The following is a 14,718-nucleotide window of genomic DNA, read 5'->3' as shown; positions in this document are numbered from 1 at the left end:
CCTTTCTATAATGATAGGTGTAGATAAGTAGTTTCCTGTCTTGCTACGACAAACTCAGCTACAGTCAGGCTGAACATATTCCTCTGTTACAGTCAAAATACAACAAAAAACCTCTGCAATGCATTTTGTTACATATAAAACAAGAACAGCAGAACAACAGACACATGAACAATAGGCCGGCTTAGTACTTTTCACTAAGTAGGCTGTCATGTTTGACCACAGAAACCAACAACAGTTAATCAAGAGTTCACTCATGAGAAACAGTTTCCCACAGCTGCAACAGTGAAAATGAAATTAAGTTGAATGAATAATAAATCAATAAAGATCAATACAGCAGGAAGACAGAGTGATAGAGAAGGAGAGTGTACTCACAGAGGAAGAAGAAGCAGATCAAAGTGTGACAGACTTTCATGTTGGAGGCTCTGATGGTTTATCGCTGCCTCTCTTCTGTCTTCACTGACAAACCAGGAACTCCTCACTTCTCTAAATGATGGAGTCCCTCCTCCAAACAGCACACACCCACACACACACACAGACCTCTCCAACCCTCATTATTATGTAATGTGTGATTTTACATAAAAACTGGGTCTGATTGTAACTTACAGCAGCATTAATGCCATATTTTCATCTCCACTGCAAAAAGTCTCCATCTTATTCAATCATTTGTGTCTATTGTTGAGTCCTATTATATGTCCTATTTCATAAAACAAGTGACAGGGAGGGAGGGAGACTTAATACGATCCAGGAAGCTCAGTTTATGTAACAGATCGATGGGTTTGAAGGCAACTTATCACAGTGACAATCATTGTAAATAAAAAATAATCTTTATCTTTAGTCGTAGGATCATGAGGTAAACAGTAGACAGTGTTTAAAGAAGAGGTGGCCATATTTCAACTCCCAGTTGGTGGATTTTGATGAACTTTGAACCAATTCTGAGGTTATTTATAAGATTAATATATTGGACCTGCATTTAAGAATCAAGAGAGCTCAATGTCGTTGGTGTCAATGTTCAGACGTAATATTCCTTCAGATTTCTTCAGTTCTGCAGGCACAATAACTGACATTGAAATTCAGAAGACAATATTTTAATGATATTAGGGGTTAGTGGGGATGCTGCATCCATTCCTGACATTCCCCAAATTCAAAATGTCCATATTTCAACTCCTGGTGGGAACATTAAAATAAAGTTAAATACGGGTACAAAATAACTGAGGATGCAATATTAAAGGGTTAAAATTAAATATTTTATTTCACCTGAACTTTAATAATACATTAATATCTTTAAAAAAATATTCAAGAGAATCTTAACTTAAAGTAGAAGCAGTAAAAGGAGCTAACAAACAGATTTGTGTGTGAATGTGAGTCCTTCAAACCACTGTGTGTTCACCTGTTGACCACTGAGAGAGTCAATGTGGCGTCGACAGCGTTGGAGCTACAGCTGATGCAAACTAACAGTAGAGTACAGAGGAGGGGAAGCGTCTTCGGCGTGGCTGCTCGCTGCAACCCGAGGCACAGAGTAGACCACGTTATCTGCATCACCACGGGGGGCGCTGTGGAGCGAGGCAGCTGCACCGTTGGAGAAATCCACCTCAGAGTAGGTGAGTTTACTCAGGTAGTCTTCAGTCTGGAAGAAAACAATCAGAGGTCAAAGGTTATCACTTACTGACTTACTGGTTATCTCTCTTGATGAACAAACTGAACATAAATAGATATATTTATTTTTGTTTGATATTGAACTAGTCCATCTTTTGCTGCCATACAGCCCTGACCCATTTCAGGCATGGACCCCACTAGACCTCTGAAGGTGTGCTGTGGTATCTGGCACCAACACGTTAGCAGTAGATCCTTTAAGTCCTGTAAGTTGTGAGGTCTGGCCTCCATGGATCGGACTTGTTTCTCCAGCACATCCCACAGATGTTCGATTGGATTGAGATCTGGGACTCGTTGTTGTGTTCCTCAAACTGTTCCTGAACCATTTTTACTGTGTGACATAGCACATTATCCTGCTGAAAGAGGCCACTGCCATCAGGGAATACAGTTTCCATGAAAGAGTGTACGTGGTCTGCAACAATGCTGAGGTAGGTGGTACGTGTCAAAGTAACATCCACATGGTCCCAAGGTTTCCCAGCAAACATCGCCCAAAGCATCACACTGCCTCCACCAGCTTTCCTTCTTCCCATAGTGCATTCTGGTGCCATGTGTTCCCCAGGTAAGTGAATCCAAAAGATTTAAGAAAACGTGATTCATCAGACCAGACCACATTCTTCCGGTTCTGATGCTCACGTGCCCGTTACAGGTGCTTTCAGCAGTGGACAGAGGTCAGCATGGGCATCGTGACTGGTCTACAGCTACTCTGCCCCAAACCAACAGACTGCTCTGCACTGTGTGTTCTGACTCCTTTCTATCAGAACCAGCATTAACTGTTTCAGCAGTTTGAGCTACAGTAGCTCGTCTGTTGGATCGAACCACACGGGCCAGCCTTCACTCCCCACGTGCATCAATGGGCCTTTGCCGCCCATGACCCTGTCTCCGGTTCTTTTCCTTCCTTGGACCCACTTTTGATAGGTACTGACCTCTGCAGACCGGGAACACCCCACAAGAGCTGCAGGTTTGGAGATGCTCTGACCCAGTCGTCCATCACAATGCTGTTCTTGTCAAAGTCGCTCAGATCGTCACGCTGCCCATTTTTCCTGCTACTAACACATAAGCCCTAAGGACAAAATGTTCACTTGCTGCCTTTATATGGCACAAAGCCTGGATCCAAACAACAAAGGACAACTATTTAAAAACTTAATTGTACATCAGCCATATTTGGATGTGAGACAGAGAAACAGCTTTTGTGAAATGTGTAAAAATTATTACCATGTCAAGTTATATTTGTGGAAATAGCCTAAATGTGTTTTGAGCCTAAATCCTAAAATCTGACCATAGTTTTTACTCACTTGGTTCTGGGGACCGGCTGCAGTGATAAGGCTGTACTCATCTGTGGTTTCAACTGCATTTGGTTTGGAGTATTTGGCGTAAGTGTAAACTGTAGATATTTCTGCAGGAGGAGATCTGCTCTGTTTGTCCTCCTCTCTGATCTCCTCATACACTCTGTTGGTCTGCTGGAAGAGAACAGGGGTTTGTTTGTATTAATATCAGCTGCTGTCACAAACACTAATGACACTGAAATATCCCAAATGTACTCAAACTCACCTCTGTCACATTAGCATACTCAGTTTCCACAGGAGGTTCTGAAAAACAAAATATAATTTTACTGAAACTCACCAGTTTTTGTCGACTCCTGTCAGTGTCACTTTATTAGTATTAGTATTTTTATATTACTCATTACTTAATCTACGGTTCATTTCACAAAAATGATGTGTTTGTGCTTTCCATATTCAAGGAGAACAACAATAAAAACAAAACAAACTTAAGCCTTGAACTGAAGGTGGTTAATGCAACCAGGCAGGTTTAGTCAAAGAGACACATACAGCTCTGAGAAAAATGTCCATGCTTTAAAAATCATAACACAAAGGGTGATAATTGAAATTGTTTGCTGTTTGGGTGTCCTGTCCACAGTTTTACCTACATCTCTTTTATAATGGTGGTACATTACATTTGCCCCAGTGCAGAAACTTTAAGGTATAAGATCAAATTACACATCATGTGTTAAACATACCAAAGTTTTATATTTTATTTATATTTGTATCACATGTGAAAGCTGGTAAATGCAAAAAATTTGCGGGAAAATTAAGTTTTAGATGGTCAGTTGCCTTTGTTGTGTGTGTGTGTGTGTGTGTGTGTGTGTGTGTGTGTGTGTGTGTGTGTGTGTGTGTGTGTGTGTGTGTGTGTGTGTGTGTGTGTGTGTGTTTCCTGCAGCCTCACCTTTGGGTTTACTGGTCCTCTTCCTGCAGAATATCAGCACAGCCGCTGATAATACGACGATCATGACGACCAGAGTCAGACTCACATACAGCAGTAAACCTGTGAATGTTTAATCTGATGTTTGTTTTATGTTCGTATGTTAGTTGAATAACTGGACTGAACAAAAGTAACTCAAACCAACAGTGAACATTAGTTCCACACAGACAAGATTACACATTCATATATTTGCATACCTACAGTACATACATATTCACAAACAAGGTTTTGTTGAATGCTGTAAATGTACCTGGACCTGCAGCTGATGTCTGTGTTGTTGTCGGTGTGGAGGCTGATGGGACTGATGGTGTAAAAGGTGCTTTGGTGGTGGTTTTCCTCTTTGGTTTTGAAGTGGTTGGAGCTGTGAAACATGAAAAACACAATGAAACAATCAGATACTGATTGTACAGATACAAAGAACTCTGTGGTAACATTTCATTGAAATAACACAAATTCTCTGCAAACAGTCAATGTATCAATGTAGTTTTAATCATACAGCTAAATGCAGGAGGTCATCAATGTGTTTGCTGCAACAATATTCAAATCAACTGCAGTGTGTCCATTTGTGTGACAGTTTGAGTTGATCAGATATTTTACAGATGAACTGTTGCTTTTAAAGGAGCATTTATCAGTGTTCACAATGATGGAAATATGCAGCTCCAAATATAATTGTTAGACTAAACATGTTGGGTTATTAGAAACATCAGCAGCTGTCAGTGAACACTTCATTTCATGACTCTCAGTAGAAACTCACCATCTTCAACTCTGAGCTCAAAGTCCCTGGTTGAATCTTTAAACACAGCTCTGTCCAACCAACATCTGTACCGCCCCGAGTCAGACTTAGTCAGCTTTGTGATGCTCACATACAGAATTGTTTTAGATGCTGGAAAAGTTCCTTCTTTATATTCAATGCTGTATCTGCCACTCTGAGCTCTGTTATTATATGTTTCAATGAGAATGTCTTTTCCTTCACATTCTCTCTTACAGAAGATCTTCCTGCTTCCAGAGAAAGAGAAGGAGCATTTAACTGTGATGTTTCCTCCTTTACTTCCTGTACGGACTGGGATTTCTGCATTGATTAGACGAATGTTTCCATCCTGCAGTGCTGTTGGAAAGATGAACAATCAATAGTTACTATCTTCCTGTAAGATTTTGAAGCCTGATTTGTTACACATTTCCACAGAGTCACACTGGGAGATGACCAGTTCAACCAGTATGTGACAACTGTAACAATTTAAGCCAACAGAAATTTGATTTGGATTCTTTCACCAAAGATTTTAAACATCAGAATCTTACATTCTGACTCTGCACAACTGACAACTGAAAACATAAACTGCACCAATTCAGGGATTCAGTCAACAACAATGAAACACATGGAAACCTGACTGTGAGGTGAGTTTTAGAGGCAGTGTGACTTCGTACAAAGTTGAAGGAAATGGCAGGTTGAAAGTTTCTCAACTGGAGCTGTAAGTTTGTAATTATCCCAGAGCTTTATGAATCTGCCTCATGAAGGTCCAGAGACAAAGAGGAGAAAAGAAAAAGAAGAACTGGAGTTCATTCAGAGGCTGAGCTGAACACAAACACACAGTCAGTGTGTCTGTTGGTCGTTAGCTTACAGCTAACCTCTGTACAGTTGGGACATTGGCTGTCTGAACACACGTTCACTGTACAGATGCACAAACATTATAGAGAGAGAGGGATTATATCGACTGGTTTTAATTAATCCCATATTATTCAATTGATGCTGCTCTTTTTCCAGGTTTGCTTTTTCTACTCAACTATCTGCAGCTGTTGTCAGAATCCAGCTCCACTGGGACAGATGGAGGACGAGAGGTCAAACCAATGTGCTTCTTGTTTTCTTTTGAAAGTTTTATTGTAAATTTATTTTCATTTCTGACCCAACCTTACATCCAAACTCCTGCAGTCTTTGGTTGAGTACAGTGTAAAACCCTAGAGAATCTGATAGATAAGTGATACTGTTGGAAAGAGTGAAATTAGATGAACTACTTAAGTGGTTAAACTTCCTATTTGTTGCATGAAAATTGTATTTAATTGCTTCTTTGCATGTGAAATGAGGTTTTCATATGTAAAATGTCTCCAGTAGTCTGTGATGGTAGGTGGAAACATGGGGAATAAAATGTGAACAAACTGTCACATGCAATGAAAGAAATAGAACTGTAATCCTGTAATCGTATTGTGCACTCGGCTACTACAGACGTTCTACCAGTCTGTAGTGGCCAGTGTCATCTTCTTCGCTGTTGTTTGCTGGGGAGGAGGCATTGGGACTTATGGTGCCAACAAGCTGAACAAGCTGGTGATGAAGGCCAGCTCGGTGGTGGGGATGGAGCTGGACAGTGTGGAGGCTGTGGCTGAGAAGAGGATGAGAGGGAAGCTGAAAGCCATCATGCACAACACCTCTCATCCTCTCTACCCTGAGCTCAGGCAGCTCAGGAGCACTTTCAGCCACAGACTGATCCAGCCCCGAGCCTAAAAGAAGTTTGGAGGCTCATTTGTACCATCAGCCATCAGTACCATTGTACCACAGCACCCAGTACCTCCAACCTCTTCAACCACAGCACCCAGTAACTCCAACCCCCGCAGACTTAGACTGGTTTTAAATTCAACCAAACTTGTATTATTTATCTTAAATTGCATATTTAAGTTTAGTTTTTTAGTCAAGCTGATTAAAATATTCTTTTATATTTTGTAATGTTCTTGTCCGTGATAAGATTGTACTCTTTTTGCATTATATTCCCCAATGCTGCTGTGTGGAACTTGAATTTCTCCTACGGAGGATTAATAAAGGTATATCTTATCGTATCTTACCTTATCTTATTTTGTCAAGACCAACTAGAATATTTGGCGAGACCAATGACAAGTCTGAGACAAATCTGAAAAAGAAAAAACATCTGGACCATACTCGAGTACTACAGCACCGACCTGTGGCAGACTGTGTGCCGCTAACTGAGATCTGAATCCAGAGTGTGTAATGGGACAGAATTGTCATGATGTTTGATGAGTCATATGTGTAACTGTGTGTTCAATCTATGTGTACATTTCTGGAAAAAAACCACTTGCGGATTTTTATTTATTTATTTTATCTGCAAAAAACTATTAGATAATTAATTTCCTTTGATAAAGTTTTTATAAAGATATATAAAAGATATAGGGGTGGGGCTACACCTTTTCTGAAGAAGTAAAGACGAGTGGTATCTCAAACATCTATCAAAGTAAATATTAATAAATACATAGAAAAAAAAAGTGAAAGCATCTATTTGCTCCCCTCCCCCTTTCACAACCTTCCTTCGGTCCTTTCTATAATAATAGGTGTAGATAAGTAGTTTCCTGTCTTGCTACGACAAACTCAGCTACAGTCAGGCTGAACATATTCCTCTGTTACACTCAAAATACAACAAAAAACAACTGCAATGCATTTTGTTACATATAAAACAAGAACAGCAGAACAACAGACACATGAACAATAGGCCGGCTTAGTACTTTTCACCAAATAGGCTGTCATGTTTAACCACAGAAACCAACAACAGTTTATCAAGAGTTCACTCATGAGAAACAGTTTCCCACAGCTGCAACAGTGAAAATGAAGTTAAGATGAATCAATAATAAATCAATAAAGATCATACAGCAGGAAGACAGAGTGATAGAGAAGGAGAGTGTACTCACAGAGGAAGAAGAAGCAGATCAAAGTGTGATAGACTTTCATGTTGGAGGCTCTGATGGTTTATCGCTGCCTCTCTTCCGTCTTCACTGACAAACCAGGAACTCCTCACTTCTCTAAATGATGGAGTCCCTCCTCCAAACAGCACACACACCCACACACACACACACAGACCTCTCCACCCCTCATTATTATGTAATGTATGATTTTACATAAAAACTGGGTCTGATTGTAACTTACAGCAGCATTAATGCCATATTTCCATCTCCACTGCAAAAAGTCTCCATCTTATTCAATCATTTGTGTCTATTGTTGAGTCCTATTATATGTCCTATTTCATAAAACAAGTGACAGGGAGGGAGGGAGACTTAATACCATCCAGGAAGTTCAGTTTATGTAACAGATCGATGGGTTTGAAGGCAACTTATCACAGTGACAATCATTGTAAATAAAAAATAATCTTTATCTTATGAAGTAAACAGTAGACAGTGTTTAAAGAAGAGGTGGCCATATTTCATCTCTCAGTTTGTGGATTTTGATGAACTTTGAACCAATTCTGAGGTTATTTATAAGATTAATATATTGGACCTGCATTTAAGAATCAAGAGAGCTCAATGTCGTTGGTGTCAATGTTCAGATGTAATATTCCTTCAGATTTCTTCAGTTCTGCAGGCACAATAACTGACATTGAAATTCAGAAGACAATATTTTAATGATATTAGGGGTTAGTGGGGATGCTGCATCCATTCCTGACATTCCCCAAATTCAAAATGTCCATATTTCAACTCCTGGTGGGAACATTTTGATCAGTAAATAAAAGTTAAATACGGGAACAAAATAACTGAGGATGCAATATTAAAGGGTTAAAATTAAATACTTTATTTCACCTGAACTTTAATACATTAATATCTTTAAAAATATATATTTAAGAGAAGCTTAACTTAAAGTAGAAGCAGTATAAGGAGCTAACAAACAGATTTGTGTGTGAATGTGAGTCCTTCAAACCACTGTGTGTTCACCTGTTGACCACTGAGAGAGTCAATGTGGCGTCGACAGCGTTGGAGCTACAGCTGATGCAAACTAACAGTAGAGTACAGAGGAGGGGAAGTGTCTTCGGCGTGGCTGCTCGCTGCAACCCGAGGCACAGAGTAGACCACGTTATCTGCATCACCACGGGGGGCGCTGTGGAGCGAGGCAGCTGCACCGTTGGAGAAATCCACCTCAGAGTAGGTGAGTTTACTCAGGTCGTCTTCAGTCTGGAAGAAAACAATCAGAGGTCAAAGGTTATCACTTACTGACTGTTTTAGTCTCAATAGCAACTGGAAGCTTTTATTTTATGGTTACTTTTCTCTCTTGATGAACAAACTGAACATAAATAGATATATTTATTTTTGTTTCATATTGAACTAGTCCATCTTTTGCTGCCAAAACAGTCCTGACCCATTGAGGCATGGACCCCACTAGACCTCTGAAGGTGTGCTGTGGTATCTGGCACCAACACGTTAGCAGTAGATCCTTTAAGTCCTGTAAGTTGTGAGGTCGGGCCTCCATGGATCGGACTTGTTTCTCCAGCACATCCCACAGATGCTCGATTGGATTGAGATCTGGGACTCGTTGTTGTGTTCCTCAAATTGTTCCTGAACCATTTTTACTGTGTGACATAGCACATTATCCTGCTGAAAGAGGCCACTGCCATCAGGGAATACAGTTTCCATGAAAGAGTGTACGTGGTCTGCAACAATGCTGAGGTAGGTGGTACGTGTCAAAGTAACAGCCACATGGTCCCAAGGTTTCCCAGCAAACATCGCCCAAAGCATCACACTGCCTCTGCCGGCTTTCCTTCTTCCCATAGTGCATTCTGGTGCCATGTGTTCCCCAGGTAAGTGAATCCGAAAGATTTAAGAAAACGTGATTCATCAGACCAGACCACATTCTTCCGGTTCTGATGCTCACGTGCCCGTTACAGGTGCTTTCAGCAGTGGACAGAGGTCAGCATGGGCATCGTGACTGGTCTACAGCTACTCTGCCCCAAACCAACAGACTGCTCTGCACTGTGTGTTCTGACTCCTTTCTATCAGAACCAGCATTAACTGTTTCAGCAGTTTGAGCTACAGTAGCTCGTCTGTTGGATTGGACCACACGGGCCAGCCTTCACTCCCCACGTGCATCAATGGGCCTTTGCCGCCCATGACCCTGTCTGCGGTTCTTTTCCTTCCTTGGACCCACTTTTGATAGGTACTGACCTCTGCAGACCGGGAACACCCCACAAGAGCTGCAGGTTTGGAGATGCTCTGACCCAGTCGTCCATCACAATGTGGCCCTTGTCAAAGTCGCTCAGATCATCACGCTGCCCATTTTTCCTGCTACTAACACATAAACCCTAAGGACAAAATGTTCACTTGCTGCCTTTATATGGCACAAAGCCTGGATCCAAACAACAAAGGACAACTATTTAAAAACTCAATTGTACATCAGCCATATTTGGATGTGAGACAGAGAAACAGCTTTTGTGAAATGTGTAAAAATTATTACCATGTCAAGTTATATTAGTAGATGTAGCCTAAATGTGTTTTGAGCCTAAATCCTAAAATCTGACCATAGTTTTTACTCACTTTGTTCTGGGGACCAGCTGCAGTGATAAGGCTGTACTCATCTGTGGTTTCAACTGCATTTGGTTTGGAGTATTTGGCGTAAGTGTAAACTGTAGATATTTCTGCAGGAGGAGATCTGCTCTGTCTGTCCTCCTCTCTGATCTCCTCATACACTCTGTTGGCCTGCAGGAAGAGAACAGGGGTCTGTTTGTATTAATATCAGCTGCTGTCACAAACACTAATGACACTGAAATATCCCAAATGTACTCAAACTCACCTCTGTCACATTAGCATACTCAGTTTCCACAGGAGGTTCTGAGAAAAAATATATAATTTTACTGAAACTCACCAGTTTTTGTCGACTCCTGTCAGTGTCACTATATTAGTATTAGTATTTTCATATTACTCATTACTTCATCTACGGTTCATTTCACAAAAATTATGTGTTTGTGCTTTCCATATTCAAGGAGAACAACAATAAAAACAAAACAAACTTAAGCCTTGAACTGAAAGTGGTTAATTCAACCGGGCAGGTTTAGTCAAAGAGACACATACAGCTCTGAGAAAAATGTCCATGCTTTAAAAATCATAACACAAAGGGTGATAATTGACATTGTTTGTTTGGGTGTCCTGTCCACAGTTTTACCTACATCTCTTTTATAATGGTGGTACATTACATTTGCCCCAGTGCAAAAACTTTAAGGTTTAAGATCAAATTACACATCATGTGTTAAACATACCAAAGTTTTATATTTTATTTATATTTGTATCACATGTGAAAGCTGGTAAATGCAAGAAATTTGCGAGAAAATTAAGTTTTAGATGGTCAGTTGCCTTTGTTGTGTGTGTGTGTGTGTGTGTGTGTGTGTGTGTGTGTGTGTGTGTGTGTGTTTCCTGCAGTCTCACCTTTGGGTTTACTGGCCCTCTTCCTGCAGAATATTAGCACAGCCGCTGATAATACGATGATCATGACGACCAGAGTCAGACTCACATACAGCAGTAAACCTGTGAATGTTTAATCTGATGTTTGTTTTATGTTTGTATGCTATTTGAATAATTGGACTGAACAAAACTAACTCAAACCAACAGTGAACATTAGTTCCACAGACAAGCATACACATTCATATATCTGCATACCTACAGTACATACATATTCACAAACAAGGTTTTGTTGAATGCTGTAAATGTACCTGGACCTGCAGCTCTCTGTTGCTGTTCAGGCTGGTTGGTGGTTTCAGGGGAGGATGATGAAGGTGTGGAGCTTCCTGAACTGGAGCTTAAACTCTGTGTTGTTGTCAGTGTGGAGGCTGATGGGACTGATGGTGTAAAAGGTGCTTTGGTGGTGGTTTTCCTCTTTGGTTTTGAAGCGGTTGGAGCTGTGAAACATGAAAAACACAATGAAACAATCAGATACTGATTGTACAGATACAAAGAACTCTGTGGTAACATTTCATTGAAATAACACAAATTCTCTGCAAACAGTCAATGTATCAATGTAGTTTTAATCATACAGCTAAATGCAGGAGGTCATCAATGTGTTTGCTGCAACAATATTCAAATCAACTGCAGTGTGTCCATTTGTGTGACAGTTTGAGTTGATCAGATATTTTACAGATGAACTGTTGCTTTTAAAGGAGCATTTATCAGTGTTCACAATGATGGAAATATGCAGCTCCAAATATAATTGTTAGACTAAACATGTTGGGTTATTAGAAACATCAGCAGCTGTCAGTGAACACTTCATTTCATGACTCTCAGTAGAAACTCACCATCTTCAACTCTGAGCTCAAAGTCCTCGGTTGAATCTATCAAAGTTCTGTCCAACCAACATCTGTACCGCCCCGAGTCAGACTTAGTCAGATTTGTGATGCTCACATTCAGAAGTGTAAGATATTTTGGATAAAATCCTTCTTTATATTCAATGCTGTATCTGCCACTCTGAGCTCTGTTCTCATTTGTTTCAATGAGAATGTCTTTTCCTTCACATTCTCTCTTACAGAAGATCTTCCTGCTTCCAGAGAAAGAGAAGGAGCATTTAACTGTGATGTTTCCTCCTTCACTTCCTGTACGGACCAGGATTTCTGCATTGATTAGACGAATGTTTCCATCCCACAGTGCTGTTGGAAAGATGAACAATCAATAGTTACTATCTTCCTGTAAGATTTCGAAGCCTGATTTGTTTCACATTTCCAGATCCACAGAGTCACACTGGGAGATGACCAGTTCAACCAGTATGTGACAACTGTAACAATTTAATCCAACAGAAATTTGATTTGGATTCTTTCACCAAAGATTTTAAACATCAGAATCTTACATTCTGACTCTGCACAACTGACAACTGCAAATATAAACTGCACCAATTCAGGGATTCAGTCAACAACAATGAAACACATGGAAACCTGACTGTGAGGTGAGTTTTAGAGGCAGTGTGACTACGTACAAAGTTGAAGGAAATGGCAGGTTGAAAGTTTCTCAACTGGAGCTGTAAGTTTGTAATTATCCCAGAGCTTTATGAATCTGCCTCATGAAGGTCCAGAGACAAAGAGGAGAAAAGAAAAAGAAGAACTGGAGTTCATTCAGAGGCTGAGCTGAACACAAACACACAGTCAGTGTGTCTGTTGGTCGTTAGCTTACAGCTAACCTCTGTACAGTTGGGACATTGGCTGTCTGAACACACGTTCACTGTACAGATGCACAAACATTATAGAGAGAGAGGGATTATATCGACTGGTTTTAATTAATCCCATATTATTCAATTGATGCTGCTCTTTTTCCAATTTTTCTACTCAACTATCTGCAGCTGTTGTCAGAATCCAGCTCCACTGGGACAGATGGAGGACGAGAGGTCAAACCAATGTGCTTCTTGTTTTCTTTTGAAAGTTTTATTGTAAATTTATTTTCATTTCTGACCCAACCTTACATCCAAACTCCTGCAGTCTTTGGTTGAGTACAGTGTAAAACCCTAGAGAATCTGATAGATAAGTGATACTGTTGGAAAGAGTCAAATTAGATTAAAGTACATTAAAGTGGTTAAACTTCTTATTTGTTGCATGAAAATTGTATTTAATTGCTTCTTTGAGTTCCATATTAAAATGTCTCCAGTAGTCTGTGATGGTAGGTGGAAACATTGGGGAATAAAATGTGAACAAACTGTCACATGCAATGAAAGAAATAGAACTGTAATCCTGTAATATAAATTTTTTTTTTTTTTTTTTTTTTTTTTTTTTTTTGGGAGATTTTTAAAAAAAATTTTAATATTATTTTTTTTTGGGTGGGGGGGGGGTTTTTTTTTTTTTTTTAAAAATAAATCCCCCGGGGGGGGGGGGGGGTTGTTATAAAAAAAAGAAGAGGGGGGGGGGGGGGGGGGGGGGGAGAGGAAAGAAGAGTGGTTTTTTTTCACCCCGGGGGGGGAGTTGTTTTAAAAACCCCAATACCCCTTTTTTTGAGGAAGCGCTCTTCATCAATGGCTTGGAGGAAGTTACTTTAATAAAACATATTGTTGGATTTTGTGCACTCGGCTACTACAGATGTTCTACCAGTCTGTAGTGGCCAGTGTCATCTTCTTCGCTGTTGTTTGCTGGGGAGGAGGCATTGGGACTTATGGTGCCAACAAGCTGAACAAGCTGGTGATGAAGGCCAGCTCGGTGGTGGGGATGGAGCTGGACAGTGTGGAGGCTGTGGCTGAGAAGAGCATGAGAGGGAAGCTGAAAGCCATCATGGACAACCCCTCTCATCCTCTCTACACTGAGCTCAGGCAGCTCCGGAGCACTTTCAGCCACAGACTGATCCAGCCCCGAGCCTCAAAGCAGTTTGGAGGCTCATTTGTACCATCAGCCATCAGTACCATTGTACCACAGCACCCAGTACCTCCAACCTCTTCAACCACAGCACCCAGTACCTCCAACCCCTGCAGACTTAGACTGGTTTTAAATTCAACCAAACTTGTATTATTTATCTTAAATTGCACATGTACACATAGTCAAGATGCTTAAAATATTTTAAATTGAACACCATTGCACTTGCACATTGCTTATTACTTATAGTGTATATATTTTTCAGTTATAGTTTTATATTTCTATTATATTTTGTAATGTTCTTGTCCGTGATAAGATTGTACTCTTTTTGCATTATATTCCCCAATGCAGCTGTGTGGAACTTGAATTTCTCCTACGGAGGATTAATAAAGGTATATCTTATCGTATCTTACCTTATCTTATTTTGTCAAGACCAACTAGAATATTTGGCGAGACCAATGACAAGTCTGAGACAAATCTGAAAAAAAAAACATCTGGACCATACTGAGTACTACAGCACTGACCTGTGGCAACTGGGCCCTAACTGAGATCTGAATCCAGAGTGTGAATGGGACAGAATTGTCAAGATGTTGATGAGTCATATGTGTAACTGTGTGTTCAATCTACGTGTACATTTCTGGGAAAAAAACACTTGCGGATGCAAAATTGATGAATTTGTATGATTTTTATTTATTTATTTTATCTGCAAAAAACTATTAGATAATTAATTTCCTTTGATAAAGTTTTTATG

At 40.1% G+C, this 14,718-nt stretch overlaps 1 protein-coding gene across 47 annotated transcripts in view; it reads right to left on the bottom strand.

Moving 5' to 3' along the window:
• Positions 1 to 14,718, bottom strand: part of LOC127376922 (mucin-5AC-like) — a 59,286-nt gene that overhangs the window by 38,289 nt on the left and 6,279 nt on the right. For 18 of the 47 annotated variants that reach the window (XM_051424351.1, XM_051424358.1, XM_051424354.1 and 15 more), the window contains exon 2: positions 4,661 to 5,011. The exons of 1 other annotated variant lie outside the window; for it this stretch is intronic. In XM_051424351.1, coding sequence (XP_051280311.1) covers positions 4,661 to 5,011 — 351 coding nt within the window. Of the gene's footprint in view, positions 1 to 372; positions 503 to 1,222; positions 1,625 to 2,942; positions 3,108 to 3,198; positions 3,237 to 3,870; positions 3,970 to 4,156; positions 4,268 to 4,660; positions 5,012 to 7,587; positions 7,718 to 8,437; positions 8,839 to 10,194; positions 10,357 to 10,450; positions 10,489 to 11,079; positions 11,179 to 11,363; positions 11,550 to 11,942; positions 12,291 to 14,718 lie in introns of those variants that run through there. 28 more of the 47 variants (XM_051424369.1, XM_051424367.1, XM_051424368.1 and 25 more) reach the window with 19 other exon arrangements.

This window comes from Dicentrarchus labrax, unplaced genomic scaffold (genome assembly GCF_905237075.1).
Source record: "Dicentrarchus labrax unplaced genomic scaffold, dlabrax2021, whole genome shotgun sequence".
Classification (NCBI taxonomy): Eukaryota; Metazoa; Chordata; class Actinopteri; family Moronidae; genus Dicentrarchus; species Dicentrarchus labrax.
The sequence above is the reverse complement of the archived record's forward strand: the minus strand, read 5'-3'. Positions and strand labels throughout refer to the sequence as shown.